A 25,368-nucleotide genomic window follows, 5' to 3' on the forward strand; every position below is an offset into this window, starting at 1 on the left:
CTCTCATCCAACAGCCAATCACAGCTGTTGAAAAGCATAATTTGCCCATATCCCCTGGTGCAGGATCCCAGGATGGGAAGAAGAGACCTTTTTATTTATTAATGAGCATCCAGGAACAAAGGGCCCCTTTGTTTTCTGCTTTCTCTAATTGCATGGTAATTATTCATCTGCACTAAGAATGAGGCTGACTGCCTCCTTGGAGGGTTGATATGGTAGGAGAAGGCAGGCACCACTCTGAGACAACATGCAAAACACCTTCTGAAGACTCAAAATTCTGCCTTTCATTGAGGAGGGCACCCCAGGGAAGGTTAATCACGTGTGGCTTTCTGGCATTCTGAAGCAGATTTGAACAGAGGGAGCAAAGATGAGGAAAGAGGGAAATGGGCTGGCAGAAAGGACAGGGGCAGAGGCTGCCACAAGGACACCCGTAGTCCCACGCAGGGGATGAACAGGAACTTGTTGGCAGAAGCCAAGGAGAATCCCTGCAGGGTCTCCTTCCTCCAGGTCACAAAGCACAGCCGCAGGGGCCAGGCGTCAGGCTGGGCTCCGTGGGGCCGCTGCCAGGTTGACCTCCCTTTGTTGGTTCTGTCCTTAGTGAGCTCCACTGTCATAAAGAATATGAACTCCTCTCTCCCACCAATATGACTATAGCAGTCTGGCTTTCAAGGCCTCCATCTCCCAGACTCTAGCTTGAATCTGTCTATACCCCTGCTTCCCATTAGGCAGCCTCCCACTGTCCCCCCGTCAGCGTGATGTTCAGCTTGGAGTTAATCAGCTAATGGTAAAGTGAAAGGCGCACAGCATCTCTTATTGGGCCCTATATATGAACGTTTATGGAGTGTGTACAATTTCATGGTTTGTCACTTGCCCTTTTGCTTTCTGTCTCGTCTCTCTAATCCAGCCTGCTCTCAGGCTTGTCTAATATAGAAATCTGAAGTCACTTCTTGGTTACAGGCCTTGCTGAGGCTCCCAGTTACCCAGGTGAATCTGGGCTCGTTAGCACTTTGCAGCCAGAGCCAAGGGTTTGCAGGACTTCAGAAACACTGCTGTTCTGGTGGCTATGCATTAGCTGCTTTCCCCAGGCTCCCTGGGGAGCTCCTATTTGTCCTTTAAAAGTAGGGACACTCACTGCCCTGTAAAACCTTCCTTGCCTTCCCCCCAAAGCTAATCACTTCCTTCTCTGTGCGCCTTCTTTTCTGGGCTTAAGCCTCGTATTATAAGCACATGTTAGTCTCTGGGCTAGGCTAGAAGAGCCTCTAGGGCAGAGGCTGTGCTCTGTATTCATCTAGCAGCTTCCAGGGCTGCGAAGGGCATCTACTGCTTGTCTCTCCAGCATCATTCTCGTGTGCCCCCTTTTGTCAGCACCTGGATTTCCCTGTGGAAATCCATCCTTCTCGTGCTGTGTCAGAGCTCTTCAGAGGGTCGGATCCCACCCTCAGTGACTGGTTCACGTAACCCAGGTCTTAGCCAAAGAGCACAAAGTTCTACTTTTGCTAGAAATCGGGACCGTTTGACCCCCTCTTCTTCTAGACCAGGAGGGTACAATGAAGCAGGAAACTGTGGCTACCATGTTGCTATCATAGGAAACCAACAAAAAGACAATACTGAAAGGAGAGGGAGGGCGAAACTAAGACAACTGCAGAGAAAGCGCCCTGAACAGTCCACACAGGAAGCTCACTCTTCCACGGAGCTTCCAGGATGTCGGCCAATAAATCCTCTATAATATTTAACTGCTCTGAGCCGGGTTTTCTGAGATAGTTCAAAGCACCTTGAATCAAGGCCCAGGATGATGCCTGTCACATATAATAATTACGGCTGTTAAACACTTAATAAATATCTGCCAATTTAAATCCACGGCAGATGTGCCCGGGGTCTGGTTCTGAAATCTACATCTGAAAGGTTGGCCCATGAGGTCCCGACACGGAGCCGGCAGCCGAGGCTGTGGGGCTTTCCCAGGACATTCCTGCAGGCACAGGGTGTTCAGGCGGCAGATGAGTCTTTCATGAACAAACACGGTTCCTCCACAGGGCTGCTTAAAGGCGGCCAAAGACCTGGGTTCAAGTTCAGGGTTCTCTACCCTTGACCAAAGCCTCGCTAACCAGGTAACCAGCTGTGTGACCTTGGATAAGTCATGGAACCATTCTGTAGCCCAGCTTTCTCGTAAAAGCAAACGTGTGAAACTGAGCCAGAATCTTCCGCTTTCCTGCCCATGTGATGGGGTGGCTGTGGTACAGACGTGTGCTCTAAGCTCTGCAGGAGCACCAGGAACCATGCTGCATCCAGGCAGGTGCTCCATAGATTCTTCTCACCAGCACATGGGTTCACCAACTTTCGGGGCTCCCCAGACCCTGCAGCACCTCCATCACCCAGCCCGGAGTACCAGGAAGGTGCTCCTTCAGCGCCATCCATTGGGCTCTATGTGCTGTGACAGAGTGCTCAGGGGCATCATTCTTCCCACCCCTCCTCCCGAGCCAGCATGGGAGGGGTCAACCTGCTCAGCGGGGCAGGCACGGGTGTGTCACCCGCTAAAAATAATTCTGCTAATTTAAAAGACCATTAATATGCTCCCACGCCATTCACTTTAGGATTAACTTATACTTAGATCTGGGCTTCGAGGCTAGTCACTAATTGCGCCAGAGTTGATTTATCAAGTGCCTGGTATTTCTATTACAAAATTATTGATTAGAGCTGATGTATTTTATCCTCAACAGAGTTGGTCCGAAAGCCCTTGGAAAATGAATGAAGCTGAGGTTAGAGGCGGGCAGCTCTGCACATTATTATAAATTCACTGGGGTTACTGAAATCCAATGCGGGACTCTTTATGGGCAGAGTCCTGGCTCTCCCAGAAATGGAGACTGTTAATGATGAACTGAGAAACGAGGGCCTGGTGCCCAGAGCACAAGGCAGTGACTGGGAGATGTCTGTTCAGGGAAGGTCTTGCGAGTAAGTCTGGCTGGCTGCAGCAGTTGGTCTTAATGGAGTCCCAGATTCTCTCCCTCTTTCCTAGGCGCTGGCTCTGTTCCAGGGAGAGGGTGGCCCCAGGACCCTCCCCACAGATGGGCCATCTTGAGGTCACAACCCCCAGAGGGTGCTTGCTGCTAGCACAAGGCAGGCTGGGCAGGAAAGGAGAGACGCCTGCCTGCGCTGCAACCCCCCACCCCCACCACCTTCCTGGACATCGGATCCTGCTGATGGAGGCCCAGGAAAGCCATCTTCAAAAATAAAGGTCCATTTTCCTTTTTAAAAAGGAGCTGACAGTGCCAGAAACAACGCATCATGGGAAATAAGGGCTTTCTGGGGGAGGGATCTAGATGCTCAGACCACTGAAGGCAAGAAGTGTCACACGCCTTTACCTGCCCTGGTGCCTGCATAAAGCAAACCTTCAAAACAGGCTTGTTGAAAGCAAGACCAGGGAACTCTGAGGCGCATGCCACATCTGGCGCACACAAAACCCGGATCCCGCCAGCAGCTGGAGGCGTGTGAGAACACCCCCGGCCCCGAACGCATAGGAGGCAGAGGAGTCCACTGGGGATGTGGAAGAATATCCCAAGATAAAATCAGGGCAGGCCTGGGACCTACTCTCCTCCCCAGAGTTCATTTTACGGTTCAAGGTCAACTATTTATTCTGTCCCCAGGACTTGCATGTTACTCTTGCTCACGTGACCTCCTAGAATGCAAACTCAGGATGTCCAGCTGCAGGGCAGCAAAGCCATTTTCCCAGCAGAGCCAGGCCCAGCTTTAGGTGGGGGTGGGGGGGATGCGGGGAGACTTCTCTGCTCTCTCTTCCTTTTGTCCCCACCCGTTTCTCCTGCTTCTCATTCTGGGTCAGTCTGCAGCGTCGGCAGCCCCGAAGCCTGCCAGCTCCAGCTATTCCCCTCTGCCCAGGCCCACCTCTATCCCTGTGAAGCCTGGGTCGGAAGGCTGGCGCCTCCCAGATCTCCCTTCCCGGGCCTCAGGGACCAGGCACCAGGCCCCAGGGGGCCCTCAGTCTGGGCTACCCGCCTGCTCTCACAGTCAATGCTGGTCCACCCCCCCGGGCCACATTCCACCATTTTGCATTGTCATTTCACACTTTTGGGGGACTTCGGGGCTCTGTCTCCCCTGATAATAGGTGACTTGCACCCTGAAGGTTCAGATCTCACCTCCGTGTCCCGCAGTGTTGTATCAGAGCCACCGATCAGCCTGGCTTTAGGAGCGGGTCCTGGGCAGCAGCTACTGCTTCCATCAACTTACAAAGGTTAGGGTCATCTCCCAAAGCTCCAAGAGACCTCTGCCCTGCATTATGACTCGTCACCACAAATGGAGGGGACACACTGTGCCTGGAGCTGGCTGACTGCACACGCTCTGAGCCCAGGGCAGAGGCTGCAGGACTGGGAAGTCTTCCTGGGGAGATGGAGGCAAACCATGGCCTCCTCTTTGGATGTTACTGGTTCCCTCCCTCCCCTCCTCATGAAGCTGTGCCAATAACCTCCATACCAGGAATGTCACCTCTCTCACCCCACCTGGCCTGCACCCCCTTCTCCCTTTACCTTCACCAACCAGAAGGACAAATGCCAACCTTCACCAGGACCAAACGTACCCCCTCATCTGCAGACCGAGGATCTCAAGGTCCGAATCCCTTTCCATACCATATTTCATTTCCCTTTTGGCCATGCAGATAGGGCTGCCACATGAACCTGTATCCCTGAAGGTGAGCTGGAAAAGGACTCTAATAAGAGTAGTGGGCTTGGAGAAGCCCGGCTGTTAGACCTTTTGAAGTGAGGAAAGACCTGATCTATTCAAGAACCATGAAGAAGACGAGGACAAGGAAGAACTGTAAGACTCCTTTCAACCTGGATTCTATCCTCGTTCGCTACAGTTGGACACTATCGAGAGAGATCTCCGTTGGGAAGGTTACAGCTGAGGGTGGTGACCCAGTTCCGGACTAGGGGAGCGAGGAGTGTGAGGGGAGGTGGTGGTGGCAGATGGCGAGAACATGGATCCAAGCCCTTCGGCAACATTGAAAATATGGAGCCCCTTCTCTCCCTGGCCCCCAGGCTATCTATCCTGCAGACAGTCGTGCTGTGCCGAGCCGTCCGAGGCCCTGTAATATCAACTCAACAATGCATGTTCTACAACTACGGCTACGGCTACCAGGACATCTACTACAGTGCATGCATTTAGTTCAGTCCCACAGAAACATACAGTCTAAGAACAGGCAGGGGGTGTGAAATGTTTTACTGGACAACAGGTGTTTTGGAGTCGTAACTAATAAAAAAAAAAAAATCGAAAACGAAAGTGTACAAAAAAAAGACATTTCTCGAGAGTTGGATATGAGTTTGTTTCTTGAACTGTTTCATCTGAACAAGCAAAGACATGCAAACCAGCTGGTACTAACAGGAAGCTGGACACGGAGAGAGGATTAATAGGTGTGGACAAACCTTCCCGCTGAGCGTGCTCAGAAGAGTGTTTGAGAGGAGGTGTGCAGATCCTAGTGTAAGAGAGGCGGGAAAGTATGCCTCAGAGACACTCTCACCGCAGCCCCAACCAAGCAAGAGAAAAGACAACAGAAACGTGACTCTCACACTCACCACCACCATCAGGAGCTCATGTCACTAGATGGGAACAAAGCTGGCAAGTGTAAAGCGCAGTAAGGGGTCCTGGCTGGTCGGGGGGTCGGGGGGTGGGCTGGGGCCGGGCGGGGGTTGGGGGGGCCGGAAGCTCTAAGACTGATACACAGACCCACTTGAGATGCCACCCAGAAATCAAATAGTCTGGAAATCTGAACCATTTCCTTCACCTGACAGTGGAGTCCTTCCTTTGCCAAATTGGATTTAGGGTGTGTTTTTTTTTGGCGGGGGGGCATGATGGGGCCACTGGAACTGAATGGATACGATCAAAATAAAGTCTCGACTGAGCACAAGAAAAGATGACGTGTCAAACTTCCGGGTGAAGGTAACAGAAAAGTGACACTGATAGTGAAGTCATCTAGGAGTCGCCCGGCCTCCCCAGGGGCCACCGGGCCCGCCCGCCTCAGGGCCGGGGCGCAGGGCTCCCGACAGATGCAGGCGCCAAGCTGAGCGAATCCAAAGCTGCGCCCCACCCACGGCCCTCGGCAGGCGCTTCCGCTCTCGGAAGGCCCCCTGCACGAAATCACAAGGAAGGGGAGAACCACACAAAACGGTGGGGCTAGACAAAAGCGAAAGTGAAAAGAGGGCCTTCCACAGTCAGCCTGCCCCTCACAGCCAAGCCTGGGCGCCCCTGGGGCGCAGAGGCCCCACGCCCCGCTGCTGGGAGCTCCCAGCCGGGTGCCGCGTGGGACCCGGCTCGGGGCAGCACTGCGCAGACTCCCTGAGCCCGCCCTTCCCTGCCAGCGAAGGCAGCGAACTTGTGATGCCCTCCAACAGGTGCTTGCTCGGGGTAGGGGTGTGGGCCGAAGGAACATCCTGCTCGCCTAGGGAGGAGCTGGGATGAGTGCGGCAGGGCTGCGAGAGCACAGGAAGGGATAAGCCGGCGGTCAGCCCTCCGTGAGCCCCCGCTGGCCCTGGGCGATGCACACAGTCTGTGCAGCCCTCACATATATGTCCAAACGCCAGGGGCCATGATGGGGGGTCAACAATGGCCCATACTGCCAGACTTGGCGTCCAGACCATTTTCCAGAGGGAAAGGGTGGGAGCGGGGGTGGGAGGGTGAGGAGAGTCTTTACAGGTCAGACTGCACTAGTGGAGAGACAGAGATCTTCCTTCCCCAGCTTTGTAACCCTGCTCCAGGTCCAAAGGGGTTTAGTGGGAGGGGGGCCGGGCTGCCCTGTCCACACGTGGGCACGTGTTTTCCAGCCCAGTAAGAACTCTGACTTTGGCGGACACAGCCTGGTCATTGCCCTGGGGCACACCCGGGAGCACCGACAGGTGTCCTGTAGCTTCCTGACCGAGCCTGCGGCTGGGGTCGGGCAACTCCGAGTTGAGGGTTTGCTCCTTGCACTAACTAACCCAGGCTGGTGTGGGTGAGGGGCCTGGGAGCACACTCCTGAATAGAATTCACTAACAGTGTGGTGATGAGCATGGCTGACCTAGAATGGCCTGTGGGAGACGTGGCTCCCTATGGAAATGGCTACAAATAAAACAGCACTGATCCTGAAATAAAAAATAAAAAAAAAGGTGTGGTTGGAGATGGCGCTGACCTTCAGGGTTAGGAGTTAGCGGGGACAGGGTGGGACTCCCACCTGGCTCTGGGGGTCTGTGAGAGGGTGGGGGTGGCAGAGGGGGGGCAGAGGCCATGGGGAGACCACTTTCAGACTCACAGAGAACCCCATGCTGCCCTTTAAACTTGCCATGAAGTCAAGGAGAATGGGGGCAGGGAGAGAGGCGGGGTTAATTCTGGGTTAAAGTTTAGTTTCATAATCCAAGTTACAATAAGAAAGAACCTGAGCGGAGGGAACACCAACCAATAGCACTCAGAAATCTCGAGTTTCCTTTGTCGCCCCTCCTCCCAGGCACAGGCAGGACAGAGGCTCGTTTATAATGGTACCAAAAAGTGCTCAAGTTAAAAAGCCAAATGGAACAGGGAGCCAGGAGGCAGCTGGGCAACCTGCTCCCAGGGCAGGGGGACCAAGGGACCCTGGCCCACGGGCCGGGGGGCTCTGGAGGCTGGCTGGGCAGCGGGAAGCCAAGGAAAGGTGCCCGGCGCCCCGGCCCAACTCTCTGGCTAACTGGCCCTCAACAGCCCCGAGAATCCCCCGGCCCTTGCAAACAACCCCCAGTGGGCGGCTCAGGGGAGGGGATCCTTTGTAGCTCGAGGCAGTGCCAGTTTGCATGGAACGGATTTTTTTACTGACGTTTCCAAAGGGCCTCACTGTGCCAGTCTCTTACCAGCGAGGGTCTGGGTCTTTGCGGCCTTTGCCCTCTAGGCTTTTAATGCCCTGTTTCATGGTACCCTCACCAGCATCTCCCTCGGCCCCACCCTCCTCCGAGCTCTGTTACATCAAACTGAACTCCCTTGGGTTCTCCAGCTCCCTGGCCACAGGGTGTGAGAACAGAGCTACGAACCATGGCTCCTGGGTCTAGGAGGTGTGGGGTCCTCTAGGGGGCTGGGGGGAGCTGGGGGAGGCCTGGAGACCTCGTGGGGCCCAGCGCACAGCAGAAGCCCTGCCTGCTCAGGAAGGCAGAGGGTCTGGGGGCAAGGGGCGACGGCCCAGCTCTGGCCTGAGCCCACAGGGCCGCCGGGGAGAGGTTCCTGCCTCACCCTGGGGTTTCCAGACACCGTCAGAGGTGGGATTTGGAGACCCAGTGACTTGGGCAGCCTTGTGGGAGGAAAAGCCCCAGTTTCCTTGCAGCCGGAGTGCCAGGAGTTCTGGGTCTGTGCTAAGAAGCGAGTCTGGGACGGTATGGGAGCTGCGGGAAGAGTGGCTTCACTCCCCGGGGCCAGGCTTGGCCCACGTTTGACCCTCAGGGACTTGGGCGGGGGTGTGGGGGTCTGGCCAGGTCGGCAAGCCCACCTGTGGAGTGCAGCAGGGGTCGAGGGGGCAGGAACACGCGGATGGGCTCGGAGCCTCCCTTCACAACCTAGAGCTTCTCTGGCTGGGTCAGAGACGCGAGGCAGGGGGGCCCTGTGAACCAGCAAAAGCCAGGGAGGGAGATGCCCACGGGCGCCCTGAGGCCGGCTGTGCGGCGAGGCGGGCGTCCGAAGTCCACAAGAAGCGCACCTCTCCTTTCTATGTGACAGAGTCCTCTCGGCCCTGCGGCCTGCAGGCCCGCCACTGCTCCCCCGTGGGGCTCCCCCCACCCCCCGGGCCGTGGTGAGAGTGGGGGACAGACACAGCCACACAGATCCAACCGGGCCGTCACGGTCCCTGCACACGGGGCATGCCTGGGAGCCGCCGGGCCACACGCCTCCCTACCTGAGCCGCGCGCCGCCGCCACCGCCGCCGCCGCCACCGGTCCGTAAGCCGCTGCCGGGAAGCCTGGCGGAGAGAGGGGAGCTGGGGTGAAAGGGGGCCCGCCAGGGTCCTCCGAAGACGCGTCCCATGGTCAGGCCCCTGCCCGCACAGAGAGGACGGGGTGGGGAGGGGCCTTCAGGAGGGACATGGATCAGCGGCTCTCAGGCTTCTGGAAGGCCCAGCATCCCTATCTGGGATCCCACACCTGGGAATCAGGTGTGTCTGATTCCCACCCGTCTGTCCCCCCAGAAGCTGCTTCTAGAAGGCACACCAGAATCCTCGGGAGAGGATTAGGAGGAACGTCTCTTGGGGGCAGGGCGAGCTCTCTGCTGTCCCTACACTGGTACCCTGGTGATCCCCCGGGGCTTGTCCAGAGCTGAGGGCGGGGGCGGAGCACAGCAGGGCCGGGTCACAGGCGGGGGTCACCCCTGAGCCGCAGGCAGGAGGCCCTGGGTGTGGCCTCTGGGCCCACAGGCACCTTGGCCAGGAGACGGCTCAAGTCTAGCTCGCCCCACTATCTTAACTGCAGACCTCTATGTCAGTAAGGTCACAGGCCCAGGGTGAAGCACCCCAGACGCCCAGCTGGAGGCGGAAGTGTGAGGCGGCAGGGACTCACGTTGGGTAGCCCTGTGGCTCCCATGGTGCATTATGAGGTTTAGATCAGGCTCTTCTGTCTGAGCTCCACCGACTGGATCAAGTCGGCACTGAAGGGTCTCCTGGGGGTCTCGACCAAGGCCTTGTGCTTCATCTGACAATGCTCCAGACAACAAGGCTGTGCCAGCAAGGGGACTAAATGCCAGGACAGGGTGACCTACTGTGGCTGCAGAGGGTCCCGGTGAAGGAAGAGGAGGGCAAGTCCCTCCCCGGGGCTTCTCTTGGCCACGAGCGTGTGTACACACAGCCAAGCCCGGACAGACACCCCCCCAACCAGGCATCGAACAGCTTGCCTCCAGGCAGACACTTGCAGGCCTGATCCCAAGGCCGATTTCCCGTGACTGGTTTTAAATGATGTGCTAGAAGCCAGCAGCAAACAGCCCAACAGAGGAGCCCAGCGTTGGCCATTGAGCCTTCCAGATAAGGAACTGCTAACAGGACGAGGGGGTGGGGAGGGGCATGCACCGTGGAGGGCGGGGAGGTGGGCAGGGGAGGAGAGAAAGGAGAGAGCCGACCCCCAAACACAGCGAACTAGAAGCCCACTAAACGCTAAGACTATCACCCTAGCTACACGGAACTACTGGGGAGGAGAGAAGTTCAAAAGGGAAGGAGCTATTCTAGAAACGTCAGGCTAAGCTACTGCAAATGCCAATGAAAAGAGACATACTTGCATTTAAATATGGTAATAGGGCTGTTGAAGGGGGAAAAAGAAAGATCCAGGTGAAATAAAAGTACACGGCAATGACCCCTGCCGAGACCAAGGAAGGGACTCCCCACCAAGTCCACTCCCCATCTCTTCCGGGCAGGATCTAGATTTCTGGAGATGTGGGTGCTGGCGGAAAGTGCTGAAGGAAAATAAGCAAGAAGTCAAGTTATTTCTCCCAGTCCGAACTCGACACCGGGCTCCCCTGCAGGCTGGGAGCAGGGCTCAGGGGACCCTGGGGGAGAAGGAAGTGGGCAGGCACAGAGGAAGGTCCTTAGGCTTTTGCACTCTCTCACCTCCTGCTCGGAACAGGTCTCCCTGGAAGCATGAAAAGAAGGCAGTGGGGAGCAATGGAGAGGGGACAGACCTGACCTGGGGGAGGGGAGTTGAATCAATAAAAAGACTTCAACAAAAGGTCTATTTTCTGAAGTTGAGAGCATTTTGGACAGAAAGTCTGAGAGAAAGAGGGAGAAAAAAAAAACCTTATCTAAGAAAGGAAATCCATTATCCTTAATCTCAGATAAAGGCTCCTGCTGGAGACTGCGCAGCAGACACAGCTGAGGGCTGGAATTTAATCTCAAGCATCAAAGCAGGCTGAGCGGAGTGACAGGTGTGAGGAGGGGGGGCAGGGGAGGAGAGCCACCTGGTGTGCCCAGAACAGCTAGGCACCCTCAGAGCACAGGGCCACAGCCCCGGACCCCGGCCCGGCATCCTTGGGAAGCCCCAGGGAGGAGGCTGCTGTCCCAGCGCCCTGCACGGGGCTGCCTTCTGGGCCCGCTTCTCCTGCTCCCTGCTACCGCTCCTGTCCTGTTAGGCTGCCCAGCTTCACTGGTCACCCCAAACATGCTGGAAACAGCTAAGCCCCTGATGCCATTTCCAAGGCCAGTGGGCTCTCCGTGGTGGTGGAGTTTGCAGGGGATGTGCGAGCACAGATCCAGGAAAGAGGTGTATGTGTGTGTGTGTCCAGGAAAGAGGTGTGTATGTGTCCAGGAAAGATGTGTGTGTGTGTCCCCAGAAAAGAGGTGTGTGTGTCTGTGTGTATCCCCAGGAAAGAGGTGTGTGTGTGTCAGGGGCTCTGGGGCTGCTCCAGCCAGGGGCCCTCTCGGGCCTAAGCCGCCCTGAGGTAGTGCAGCCTGCCTCCAGGATGGCAGGAGGGATCCCAGGACCAGAAGATCCCAGGGCTGGACCTGCGGGAGCTGGAAGAACTGGAAGGGGAAGCCTTGTAGATCCTCTCCATCTTGTTCTCAGCATCTCTCCCCAGGCCCCCAGGAGTCAGTGGGCACTGGTGGCAGGGTCCCTCCTAGAGAAACCTCTCTTGTTTTATTTTTGAGGGGTGAGGGTTCAGGCTGCCCTGGCAGTGGGTGTTCAGGGCAAGACTGCAGGGAATTAGGCAGGCCTGGTAGGGCTCGGGACTCCTCGTGATGGCTGAGGGCCAGGCAAGCGTGGCAGAGGCCCTGCTCCAGGAGTGCCCGTGGGCACTGTAACACCCCACTACCCCGATGACCATCCCCCCTCAGCGGCCGGGAATGCAGAGTGGGGCTCCCTCCCCAACACAGCCTGTGTGGCCAATGCAGTAAGGGGGGCAACCAGTCTCATCCCTGAGAGGCAGGTGCACAGACAAGGAGCCCGTCCGGGTTCAAATCCCAGCCCAGGCACCTTCTAGCTGAGTGATTCCTGGCAGGCTGCCTCCTAACCTTTTTCTGTGCCTTGGTGTCTCCGTTTGTAATAGAGATGGACGCTATTAACTGGAGATTAATAGATGCAAAGTGCTTAGATGACTGCCTGCCAGGAAGTAAGCTTCAGTGAGTGTCAGCTGCCCTCTGATGAGGCTTCCAGGTCTCTCTCTGTCCAGCCATCAGCCCTGCCCTCAAGACACGGCTCTGCTCCAGGCAGGGCTATTCCACGTCCATGCTGGGCCACAGGGTCAGCAGGTCGTTAGCACATGGGAGGCCTGAATCCCTGTTGGTAACATTGGGCTGGAATCTTTCATGACGTCCCAACTTCATGCTGTCCTTTTAGTGGAACGAAATTTCCACTCAGGCTTAGAACATGCATTCCGCTCAGCTCTAACAATGGGCCAAGCTGGCTGGCTCGACGCTGGTGGCCTAATACATCCCATTTTACAGTGGTAAATTAGGCACAAAGGGGGAAAATGTCTTGCTAATGAAATCTCAGGACTTGAGAGCTCCAGGTTGCCTACCCGGCAACTTAGGTGTTAGGAAGGTAGTGTGTTTCTCCTGTTCTAGAATCTTGCATTTAAAAAGAAGATGCTTGGGTGTGGAAGAATGAAGCACCAAAGGTGGAACTCCAGGCACGGGCAGGTGCCACACCTCCTGGGAGCTGTCATTCAGACCCAAAGACCCAATCTCACCAGTCTGCAGTTCCTCTGCCCCACCAGTGGGATAACAGAGGAATCACTGGGGTTGGCATCAAACTCAATGTTCCACTTCCGTGTGCCAGAGTAACTAGCTCCTTTCTCCTGCAAGAAGGTCAGGCTGGATGACCTCTAAAGTCCCTCCACCTCCGAGCCTCCCTGAGCCTGTAAGAGGGTGACAAACCCACATCCCTCTGTCACTGGAAAGGGGGCTCTGGGGTTGGCCCCACCGCACCTCTGGTGTCAACAACCCATCTAAGGGAAAGCTGCTGCCATCCCATCGACATAGAATGAGATGCTTTTTCTGGACTGGCTGGAGCTGTGAGGTTTTATTGAAAAACAGAAGTCGATGGCACTTTCGTTTTTTTTTTTTTTGAGAACTGTATGACCCATACCTACTTTTATTCTGTGGCGCTCACCCACTTCTGCCTACAGAAGACTCTAGTGGAGCACCAGCTGATGATGGTCAGACGCCCAGAGGCAGTGGAGGAGCACCAGGGCAGGGATACACCGCTCTGGGTAAACTGAGCTGACAGGCAACGCTGCCTGCAGGCTCGACTGCCCCTCCACCCCCGTGACCCTGCACCCCAGGGCCACAAACTCAGATGCCCACAGGAGCGGGCTGGGAGCACGGTGACCAGTGAAGGGGTCTGTCTGGTGGACCCATCCTCACGCCGCCCCGTCACTGACCACCTGGGGAGCCTTCACAAATGCTGAGGTCTGGCTCCCACCCCAGGAGGTTCTGATCCATCTTGTTTAGGGTTCAGTCTAGACAGGGAGACCCTTAAATACTTCCCAGGCGATCCCCTGGGTGCAGCCAAGGGGGAGAACCTTTGGTTCAAAGGCTTTCAAAATTTTTAAAAGGTCAGATCTCAGCTCACATCTGCATAGTCTGTCTCCCCGCTGCCCTGGCAGAAGGGAAGGCCCTCCTGAGACTATGAGGGGCTCTAACCCTCGTGACCATCTCCTTCGAGAGCCCCAGCAGGGTCTCCGTTCAGAGCAGCGGGTCTCTATCCTGGCTGAGGGAGCCTGAGCACACAAGAACCAGGAGGGTCTCTATCCTGATCTTTGTAAGTCTTTTCAGGTCATTCTGATGCACTGTGGGGGCAGAGAATCCCTGACTGAGAGGGAGCCTTGGGGTGTCCATGGCTTTCAGTCAACACTGAAGAGCCCCACTGCCCTTCCACTGTGGTCATGGACCTGTTTCTTTGCATCCTCTCCCCTTCCTGGTTTGAGAAGATACTCTCTTGGCTTGGTTCCTACTTATTTCTGTGATCTTGGATGGGGGATTCTGAGGTTCCTTATGGCTCTAACAGGCTGTGGTTGTGATGGGTATCTTTGCAAACTTCTCTTCTAATGTCCTTCCATCCCGAACAGTACATTAGGAAGGACAATTTTCCTGCACTGTGCTTGCTCCGAGCACTCCCTGCCCCCTCCCCAGCACATCCCACGTCTCCAGGAGGCACTCAGATCTGCCCAGGGCCTCCTCTTCCTCTCACGTTGGGGCCCCACCCCCAGAGAGCCAGACCATCTGTCTGGGCACAGCGTGGACGACAGAAACTCCCAGTGCTTCCCCAAATGTGGCTGCATCGGAGAACATGGTTTTAGGCACTGCTTGCTGGAGTCCTGGTGCTCTTCTGGGGAAGCAGGATGTAGAAAGCTCTACCTGGGGACCCTGGCCCTGCACTCTTCTCCAAGGGCCTTTCTGCCTCCTGACAGAGAGCTGGGCCCACACAGCCCTTGCTCAGCTGGAACTTGTGCAGGGACCTCCGTGACGGACCTCTGTAACTCCCACCCTGCTCTCAGCTCCTTATCCACCCAATAAACCTTCACTGAGCACCTACCTGAGTACCTACCTATCACTAAGTACCTTCACTGAGTACCTATCACTGAGTACTTATTTATCACTGAGTACCTTCACTGAGCACCTACCTGAGTACCTACATATCACTGAGTACCTTCACTAAGTACCTACCTACCACTGAGTACTTTCACTGAGTACCTTCACATCACTGAGTACCTAGATGCCGGGCACTGTTCTAAGCACTGGGGTCACAGCAGTGAACTACACATACGTATGTTCCACTCTCACAGAGCTTCTAGTCACTAGCGCCTGACGGGAAAGGGGGCTCCCGGCTGTGGACCAGGCTGCCCACAAACCAACTCCCCGGGAACGGAGAGAAAACTGTCCACCAGGGTCTTAGGTGAAAGGGGAGCTGTGACCACTCTGCCAGGGAGAAGCAGGGATCGGCCCTGGACCCACCAGCTTGGAGCCAGGCGCGTGACCGCTCTATGGTCTTCTCACCGCTGAGCTCAAGACCTGGGTGTGGCTACGTCAAATCCTGCTTGGAAAGGGGGTCAGCTATCAGAAGTCTCAGTGTAGCAAGATGGTGGAGTGCGGGAGGTGCCCACCCCAACTTTTTCTCCAGGATCCAGGACACAAAAGGAAAGGGAACGGAGGTTTTTCTGTGGTTGTGATCTTGACTCAGACCGCAAAGGTCTCACCATTTCAATTCAGTTAAAAAAAAACCCATCCAGCTAGGCCCGGGCACATGATACCAAGACACAGATCCTTCAAAATTTTTTTCAGACAGGACCCTGTCTGAAAGGGGGTAAATCCTTCTCTTTCTGGGCCCCCGAGAGTTCCAGCTTTGGCCTGACCATCTGGGCCTTGTGGACAAGGCAAGGTTTCTCTGCAGCACTGACCGCAGGGCCAACGTCAGGACGGCTGATACAACAGCTCTGCCTGTGCTGGGCATGGGAGGATACCCTGTTCATCCCTCTCTGGAGCAGGGCCGCAAGGGTGAGAACGGCCACCAGGAGTCCACGCCAAAGCCAGCTCTCGCTGCCCCAGGACAAACATCAGCCTGTCTGAGACCGAGACCAAGATCAAGACCTTCAAAGGGAAGGCGTCTCACCCTTAGTTTCTGAGGAGACATCAGCAAACAATCTGGAGAGTTTCTCCTTCCCTCCCCCACCCCTCCGCTCACTCCTCATAAAATTGTCATTTCCGCTTTTGAGTCACTGTCACAATGACCACCCATGTGTCAGGACAAGCCACTTGCCTGACCACTGGTCCTTCCAGAGCTCACTGTGCAGATGACTTCTCGCACTTCTCAAAGTTCAGCGGTCCAATTGCAGATTAAGGAGTCGATGTTTTGCATCCTCCCCACTGGGTCTCTCGCTGAGCCATTTAAATCTAAACACCTGAACTCCCCGGGGCTCCTCACTTGCTTGTTTCCCTAGCTGCAGTCTATGGACTTTTGCAGGAAAATGCCAGTCTGACAGCACCCACTTCTGTGGACCAGGACAGCAGACGCTCGAGTCCTGAGCACCCCAAGACTTTCTGCCGAAAGACCCCAGGCTCCATGTTGGGCCCACCATCTGTGGGTAAACTAACAGCTCTGACCTCAAGCTCCCAGCCCTGTAAACACAGACTCCTTCACTTTTTGACTCCTGAGATGGGCTGTTTCAGGTGTTGAATTGGTGGCCCACCGGATGGTCAGGGGGCTGTGGGGGAGATCCAAAGGTGGGGGGAATGGGAGGCACTCTGGGGGCTCCAGGCAGCCACTATTTACCAACCTGGACAGAAACTAGTAGGTCAGCTGGTAAAGAATCCACCTGCAATTCAGGATACCCCGATTTCACTCCTGGGTCAGGAAGATCCCCTGGAGAAGGGACAGCCCACCCACTCCACTATTCTTGGGCTCCCCTGGTGGCTCAATTGGTAAAGAATCTGCCTGCAATGCAGGAGACCTGGGTTTGATTCCTGGGTTGGGAAGATCCCCTGGAGAAGGGAAAGGCAACCCACTCCAGTATTCTTGCCTGGAGAATCCCATGGACAGAGGAGCCCGGCTGGCAACAGACCATGAGGTCGCAAAGAATTGGACACGACTCATGGACTAAGCACAGCACAGCACACAGAAAAATCATTAAAACTTCGATCAGCCTGCAGATCCTGCCACCGCACGTCAGCCCTGGGTCAAAGGGTAAAGTGCAGATAGAACCTTCTCTGTGCCTTTGTCTCCTGACCTTTAAAAGTAGACGAGCCGATGAGAACATGATTACAACCCTGATGATAAGAACACCGCCTGTCACTGGGGCGCTTTCCATGGCCAAGAAGATTTCCCCAAGTATCTCAGTGAGCTCTCCCTGCAACACCCCGCCCTCCTGGAAGATGTTCCTCAGTGAAGGACTCAGGTCCGGAGAGGTTAAAGGAAACCATGCACAATGTGATTAAAAGCGAAGTGGCAAAAACCCCATCTCCCAGGCTCACTACTGTGCCATCCGAGACGAGTTATGCAACTCTCCCCTCAGCCTCACTCTGCTCCTCTGCAAGCGCGGTTAACCACCTCCTCGAAGGGCTGCTGAGAAATTCGGTGGAATGGCGGCACCAGTGGCCCGTTATGTCACTGGATGAGCTCTCAGTAAGCGGAATAATAACTTCTATTCCTATTTTTATTATTATTGCCCACGGTGATAACAGTAGCGTAGCCTTCCTATTCTAAAATCCTCTTAATTTACATGACATTTCACATCCGAAGGGCTTTAATAGATCATATTTATACTTTGCTTGTGAGTGATAAGGATACGTCTCATCTGAAGTACAAGCTCTAATTTGGGTGGGTAATGTGACGGCAGGAGGGCTTGCAGGGCCCCAGGGAGGGCCTGGCTGGTCACAGCCCTGGGACGGGGACAAGGACCCTGGAGCCCTTCAGCTTGCCCTCATCAGCTGGACTGGCGGTCATGCCGCCTGGACTTGTCCAGTGCCCCCAGGCTCCTCTAGGAAGGGCTCAGCTAGGGCAGCCTCTGGGGGTTCTCCCTGCTTGTTCCTCTGTCCCCAGCACATGCTGTACCCAGCAGGGCGGTGTCTCTGGCTCATCACTATCTCCAGCATCTAGGCAGGGCCGTGGTACAGCAGGTGCTAATGACTATGTGCTGAATGAGCAAAAGGATGGATGGGGAGAAGAGGAACCAACAGGAGAGGGGCGGGGAGGAGAAGACAGCGCTTCCTGCCCTGAGCCTTACCTGAACCCTGACGTGCTCAAGGCTGGTGCCCTTGGCACAGACAAAGAAGTGTGGACAGGCCCTAAACCTGCTCCACAGAGAGCCACAGGACAGGCCCCACGCCCTTCCCTGCAAAACCGGGGTGCCCTGGGGCCATAAAACACCTCCTCAGGCTCGGAGCCGGGCAGCAGGGCTTCTGCGGGTGTCGGCACCCCCAGTCCTGTCCCCGTCTCGGGGACTGCATCTGGGTGACACTCTTCAGCTCACAGGAAGCCAACCCTGGAGCAGCCAGAACCCAGGGCCCACTGGGCCAGCTCAGTGCTACCCAGAGACGCCCCCAAAGGGACCAGCCAAAGGGAAGCATGGGACAGCCTCTTTGGTCCACAAAGTGTCTGCCCGTGAGCTGCTGCGTCTGGGAAGAAGCGGCATCAGTTTTCCAATGCCAAGGTCGGTTGTCTGGCTGTTCTGGCCCAGATGATGGGATAGCATCTGCCCAACGGAGGCAGGGGGAGAAGACATGCAATGCTTTTGTGCCCTTACACTTGCTGATCCCTTGATGTGGAATACCCTTCCTTCATCTCCTGCCTGGCAAACTTCTACTCGTACCTGAAAACCCATCCAGATGGTACTCCTTCCCGACAGCTTTCCAGGCAGTTACTCCTCCTGCGCCCCCGCCCAGTCAGACCCCAGAGGGATACGTCTGGCCACTTGTGTGACACCCCTGCAGACTCTGACTTCCTCACTGGGCTTAGGATCCCTTCCTGACCCCCAGAGTGGGTCCTGATGTCACGGTCTAGCCCACCGCACAGACTGCCCTCTGCTGTTACACCCCCAGCTGAAGGCGCAGGAGCGCAGGTGGTGACACCATTGGTTGCGGCTTCTCAGGGGCAGGGGATCCAAGCGGACGCGGACTCAGGGCAAAGTTCTCCAGGCAGGACTCTGCGCTGCCTTTTCAGGCTGGGGGGAGGGGACAGCGCCCCTCCTGGCCACCCTGGCTTGGAGGCACGAGCTGCCCACCCCTCAGGCCTGGCACTGCCGTCTGCCCACAACCTCACACTCTGTAATTTGTTGTTGCTGTTGTTTTGGGTTTTTTTAAGCTGCAGTCTTTCATTGGCTTTTGCTGATGGAAATTAAAACTGAAGGGCTTGAAGAAAGGTGATTATGTTCCTGCTGGCGGGCTTACTGGGGGCTCTGTGAGCCTGATGGTACAGGGGCCTCGAAGGAGTGAGAGGGGCGTGAGGACACCGCTGGCGGAGACAGGTCTGGGGGGCTCCACGCAGGACCTCAGTCTCCGCCGCGCAGAACGGCATGAAGCCACGCCCACTGCCGCCCGCACAGGATTGGCCGGGCCACGCCCCCTTCCCAGAGCTGGAGCGTGTGCCCGGCCGGCGACCCTCTCAGCAGCCTGAGGAAGGGGATAGGACAGGGGTCAGTAATCCCGTTGGACAGACGGGGAAATCAAGGCCCAGAGGTGGCTGGCCTCCCACAGCAAGCCGGGGGAAAGAACTTGGTCCACTCACTCCCCTTTGGAGAATAGGGTGCTCTAGCCCCAGCACACCGAATCACGTTTCCCTTCACTTGTGCAGAGGGAGTTTCAAGAGGCGCAGAAACCTGATCAAAAGTGAAATCCGCAATCCCTGTCAATTCAGACTGCTCCAATTGATTTTACAAACATTTATTAAGCGCCGGTTAGGCACCACGCTCTGCTTTCCTCATCGGGAAGAGCGTCCGCTTCTAATTCTCCAGCACAGGTGGCCGCGTGGGAGGGTGGCCCACCCGCAGCTCACGCCAGGATCCGGGTATGCTGCTGACTTTAACTTCCCCATTTTCTTCTAAAGCAGCAGCTGCACTGTCCTGACTGACCTGGACTTAATATCCAAATGAGGGGATAAGCCGCCAGTCTGCACCGGGCCGGGTGGCATGGGAGTGGGCGGACCACAGGGAGAGCTGGCTTGAGGCTTCGAGCCTGCCTGAGGGTCCCGTCTGTGGTCTGTGAAGGGGCGATCCTAGAGATGAGGGTGGGGCTGGAGGGCGGTGCAGATTCAAGGCTGGCGGTGGAGCAGATGTGAGCCCGCTGCTGGGTTGGGAGGGTCTTCCCCTTTCAACGGAGCCTCTCTAGTCACAGTGCTGAAACACAGAGCTGTGGGCCCCGGGACTCTTTTATCAATGGACCTGGGAAGCCAACCTCCATTTTGGCATTTCAAGAAGAGGTCCCCTCCAGTGAGGACCAGCCATCGCTCACTGACGGGGCTCTGATCTGAAGCCAGCCAGGAGTGCCGAGCCAGGAGGTACCGGCAGAGCTGAGGCACCACATGGTCCACCAGAGCTCCCCTCGAGGGCGGTTCTGGGGCCGGGAATGAGGAAGGGACTCGTTACAAACTTCAGTAGGAGCAAAGTCCTCACTTTAAATTGACGTCCACGTGAGGGGGCATCCCTAGCCACTGGTCCTATGATTCCACCATAGCGGCCCCGCAATCACCTCCCCCAAGTCACAGAGGCTGGGAGGGAGGCTCGCTCCTTTCTCTCCAAGAACTTGAGCAGAGAAAGCAGAACGTTTTCTTGTGGGAGTGCAAGTGCCGGTCTCCTGAGCAGGGGCTGAGCACGAGGGTCTCGGTCGGCCACCTGGTGGGCTGGCCGAGGGGTGGCCGAGAGGTCCCTGGAGTCACTCCCTGAGGCCCAGGGGCCCCATCCAGGCAGGACCCCAGGCCTTCGGCAGGGCAGCTGCCAGCATTTCTGAACACTTTCCACATCTTGTAAACTGGAAAGAACTGACAGGTTGGGTGGGAGCTGGTTGCGGAAGCAGCCCCTTTCCTATGGCCAAGGCTGCTTTCGCCGGTCATCTGGTTTGAGAGATCTTGTGCTATCTTCCCTCCGCTTTCCACATTCAAGCCATGGCCCTCAGCTCAGGATAAGACAAGACCCCTAAGCCTTGGTCTTTGCCTAAAGACCAGACAATCTGACCTCAGCGTCCATCGCAGAGCCTTGGCCAAAGATGCACAACAGCAGCTTCTCCCCCAGAGGAAACAGGATCAATGTGAGCCATGGCCCCCACCCTAAGACCCATACCCTCCATGTGGAACAGAATGACCATCTTTCAGAGAGACCAAAAAACCATCAACCAGCGTCTGAGAACCGTCATTAGGCTAGAATAAGCAAGGCAAAATATGCAGTGAGCAGGCCTGAGCCCCAGATCCGGCCACCACGCAGGCATCGCTAATCAACCACAGCCCCCTTTCTGCTGAGCTAAGACCTGGCCTTGTGATTCTTCTCAGGCCAGTGCCCCAGGAAGCCAGTCCTCATCAGCATCTGGGATGAAACCAATGTTCATTGCTGAGGATACAGAAGCTCAAACTGGCACTTTCAGAACCAGAAGCCCAGGGTCTCCCCACCTGGGACCTGTCCCACCTGGCTGTCCCCAGACCATCGCCCTAGGAGGGAGGTGTGAGCACGGAGCCTGGGGTGCTGGCCTGACCCTCCCGACTGTCCCAAGGGCCCCGAGTCTGAGGCCACTTCAGTAGCCAAGACTGTGGTTGAGACACTTTCTGGTGGTTGGGGCCGAATGAAGCAGTGCTGTTCCCAGTAGAGCGGAAAGACCCCAGAGGGCCACAGTCAACCTGAGGCCGGGGAGAGGGACAGACCCAGAGAGGAGGCGGGGCAGTGCAGAAAGAGGGGGGCATCCTTCTGACGCTCCTGCACACGCTCCTCACTGCCCCCTCTACCCCTGCAAACCACTTCTGACTCGCTTTGGAGATGATCACATCATTCCTCGACTTAAAAGTCACCAAGGACTTTTCTGGTGGCTCAGATGGTAAAGCGTCTGCCTGCAGTGCGGGAGACCCGGGTTCGATCCCTGGGTTGGGAAGATCCCCTGGAGAAGGAAATGGCAACCCATTCCAGTACTCTTGCCTGGAAAATTCCACGGACTGAGGAGCCTGGTGGGCTACAGTCCATGGGGTCACAGAGTCGGACACGACTGAGCGACTTCACCCTAAGGACTTTTCATGTGTTTTGGGGATCAAATTTGTGAATTCCGGAACCTGACAACACTCACTCAGCCCTGCTTCCCTCTCTAACTTTGTCTCTCCCCTACCCCCACTCCAAGATGCTCTTGCAAGCACCCCATACACTGAACTGCTCTTAATCCCTAGGACCTGCACCGTATCCTCTCTCAGGTTTGTGGCAGAGATTGCTAAGTGTCCCCTAATATCTATTTCATGCGTCTTCCTTAATACCAGAATCCTGTTTTTAGCTGGTACATAGTTACCAGGAAGACAGACATTTCTGAGGTTCCCCAGCAGCTACATCTGGCCATATGACTAAGGCCTGACCAAAGGGATCTACACAGAGTGCCACACATGACTTCTAAGAGGTGTTATTAAAGGGAAGAGATGTGTTCTTCTGGGATAAGTATGCAATGGCTGGAGCTTGGGCAGCCTCCTCAGACTATGAGATGCAGTCTTATGTTGAAGAGAAAAGAACACAAAGATGAGAGAAACTCAGATCCCTGAAACTGCAGAGCGACATCCAGGTTTCTTCCACATTGGAAAGAAAAAACAAATTCTTATTTTGTCAAGGCCATTATTATACTGTTTTCTTTTTAAAAAATACTTGATTCAGTGTCTAAGGAAGTCATTTCTCTGCCTGGGGGGTAATCCCTTCTTTTCTTTACCCATCTCATTTTATTTCACTTGGTAAGACCCAGTTCTGGTGCCACTCCAGGCAGGACTAGCAGCCTGTTTTGTCCTCTTGTAGCAGAAAAAGACTCCCTCTCTCTAGCTAAGCACCTGTCCCAGGATGCCAGTGGGTTTGATTGCTGGTTCTCTCTCCCTCAGCTGGACCATGAGCATCCTGAGAAGGGATTTTATTCATGTCTAGATGTTTGGTACCTAATCCAGGGCCTGATGATCAGTAAATGGGGAGGGAGGGACGAGGAAGGGTAAAGCAGGGAGTCCCAGTAACTCTCTTGGGGATCCCCAATCATTTCTTTCACTGATAAGTAGATCCCCCAGCAGGCAGCTTCATCGGGGGTGACGAGGAAGCGAAAACCATTCTGGCAAGTGACAGAATAAGAACACTAACGCCCACTATTTCTAAACTTTCAGCCGTACAGCAGTTACCAGTTGACAAGGCATGTTCACATATACACAATATCCTACTTAATTCTAACAACCTTGGCAGTGTTATAATGTCGAGGGCTCAGATGGCTAGGTCGCTTGCTCAAGGTCGCATGGCTACTGCGTAGCAAGTAGGACCTGGAAATGAGATCTTCTAGCTTTACATCCTGCAACATAGGTGCCTCCTCGGACCTCCATTGTACAGGGGAATTTGGAAAGCAAGCCACGTGCAAACCACATGTTGGCTGGTGTGCACAGTGCATGTGTGGGCTCACACACATCTGGTGTACAGATGTCAGGGGCTCCAGATGTTCAGCAGTGTTTTCCCTTGGGGATGGGGGCGAAGGCAGAGGAAGGAAGGGGTGGCGGGGTGGACCACACAGCTGCTGCACGCCTGTGCTCCACTGTGACTCAAGGACAGGGCCGCCTCGAGCAAGTGTAGGAGACAAGAGGAAGCAGGGAGGGCTGGGGGCAGAGACTGCCAGGGCAAGTGCACCTGCCTTCAGAAGCCGCACCAGGCTGTCACTGGGGCCGGTTACTTAGTGCAGTCACCTCTCCCGGAGTGCGAACAGGGTGCTGTGAGGCTGAGACACGGCAGCACACAGCACATCCATGGTAAACATTTTATTTTTCTACCTTAGTTGCTTATGGGGGTAAAAATAAAATGTCATTAGGGAGAAGCACAGATGAACTATTTATGGAGATGAGGAAAATTCACAATGGCTTGAACGTCTGTGAGCTAAGTATACTAGCATAAGTTCACTAAAGCAAAGCAATTCACAGCAGAACAAAACAAGCAGGAAAAAAAAAAGCCATACAGATTTTGAAAAATAGCATCTATGAAAAAGTCTGTGGGAAAATAAAAGGAAATTAACCAATGACGACATCAAGCATCTTTAATGAGATGAGCCAAACTGCACACGTTGGGCCTAAAGGATGTGTGTGCATGCTTGTTGCTAAGTCGTGTCTGACTCTTTGCGACCCCATGGGGCCCGCCAGGCTCCTCTGTCCATGGGATTCTCCAGGCAAGAATACCGGAGTGGGTTGCCATTGCCTTCTCCAGGGGATCTTCCCAAACCAGGGGTCAAACCCACGTCTCCTGCATTGGCAGGTGGGTTCTTTATCACTGAGTCATCAGGAACACTGACATTCAGACAGATGGCTGTGTTTACATCAAATGCATCTGACAGACGCACGCAGGTCACTTCTCACAAGCCCTGAGGATGAACAAGGGGTGATTCCTGAGGGGCCAACTGAGCCGTACGTAGCTCATTAATCCAAGAGAGCAGAGAAGTGGATGATCAGGGTCATAGGGAAAGGAAGCCCTTTGGGGTCCTGACCTGATCAGGATGAGCCCTCTATACCCATCCGGGAAAGCAAGGCCAGTGGGCAGCCAGGTGGGGGCAGAGGTGCTGGGAAAGAGGGCCCAGAGTGGACGGTGCCCACAGGGCCTAAGGTGAGGCCTCACCAGGGTGCCTCCACGGCCCCCTTCCCAGAGATAAGTGTGCATGATTATAGCAACAACCACAGAGGGGCTGGCTCCAAAAGACAAAGACACCCAGATATGTTTGTACAATTTTTCTTCCAGATTACATTGTGCACGTTAGTATTTACAGAACAATCTGTGTGCGTGTGTGTTCACTTCTGGAACTGTCCACCACAGGATACAGTGGACAGGTCGCATATCCTCCACCCCTGTGGGCCAGCACTGAACAGCCCATCCATGAAATGCACCAGTATTGTTTAAAGTAAGCTGATGCCTTCTCCCTGGATTCCCTCGAGGAAGCTCTACACCGCTCGAGAGAAGTTCCCCTCTGGCCTGCTGCACTGGGAGGGTGACAAGCGGCCTCGGTGGGGAGGGACTCCCAGTGCAGACAAAAAGCAAACTGGGAGGGAACTGGGGAACAAAGCTGACTTTAAAAAACCGAGTGAAGCATTGGGGACGTGAGTCCTTCCCAAGAATTACGAAGGAGAAAAAGAACGTTTGTGCCAACAGGCAGCCGGGACAGTGCTCGGCGGGCACTGGTGGCAGCCAGGTGGCCCTGGCCGGGACCCTGTCCTCTCTCCAAGCGATGGGAGCAAGCCCCAATCTGTCACGCCTCTCTTAAGAGCTAGCTGATAAAAACTGTGTCTTGTGAAACTGGCAATAGTCTGCAAAGTGAAAAAAGAACAGAAATTAACAGACCGAACTGAAATCAGAGGGGAAAAAAGTGAGGAAATGGGAGACCCTGATCAGGATCGTAAGAATTCCAGCCCCCACGCCAATCCAGGAGGGCGGGGGCAGGACCACACAGCAGACATCTGGGCGTGGGAAGGAGCCGCGTCCCCAGGGGTGCACCATCACTCAGTCTTTCTGGAAGAGAATTGCTCCCCACTCTAATAACTACCCGAAGTGTCTAGCCCTCTTGATGGGCACATCTCTTTTTTATTTTCATGGAACCTAATGGTGGGCAGAGGCAGGCGTTTAACACCAACTGTGAGGCTAGAAGGGCGTGCGGCAAGCCCAGATCACACAGGTAGAGTAGCAGGGACAGCGGCAGATGAGAGGGGGATTCACGGAGAGCGCCAGCTCAGGTGGAGAGGAGGCAGTCGGTGTTAAGAA

The 25,368-nt window shown here is 55.3% G+C and overlaps 1 protein-coding gene across 10 annotated transcripts in view; it reads right to left on the reverse strand.

The window, feature by feature from the left end:
* Positions 1–25,368, reverse strand: part of MSI2 (musashi RNA binding protein 2) — a 403,990-nt gene that overhangs the window by 17,428 nt on the left and 361,194 nt on the right. For 6 of the 10 annotated variants that reach the window (XM_070357270.1, XM_070357268.1, XM_070357271.1 and 3 more), the window contains one exon: positions 8,876–8,938. In XM_070357270.1, coding sequence (XP_070213371.1) covers positions 8,876–8,938 — 63 coding nt within the window. Of the gene's footprint in view, positions 1–5,420; positions 5,471–8,875; positions 8,939–24,329; positions 24,918–25,368 lie in introns of those variants that run through there. The other 4 variants (XR_011461308.1, XM_070357269.1, XM_070357272.1 and 1 more) reach the window with 2 other exon arrangements.

The sequence above is a fragment of the Bos mutus genome, chromosome 19 (assembly GCF_027580195.1).
Source record: "Bos mutus isolate GX-2022 chromosome 19, NWIPB_WYAK_1.1, whole genome shotgun sequence".
Classification (NCBI taxonomy): Eukaryota; Metazoa; Chordata; class Mammalia; order Artiodactyla; family Bovidae; genus Bos; species Bos mutus.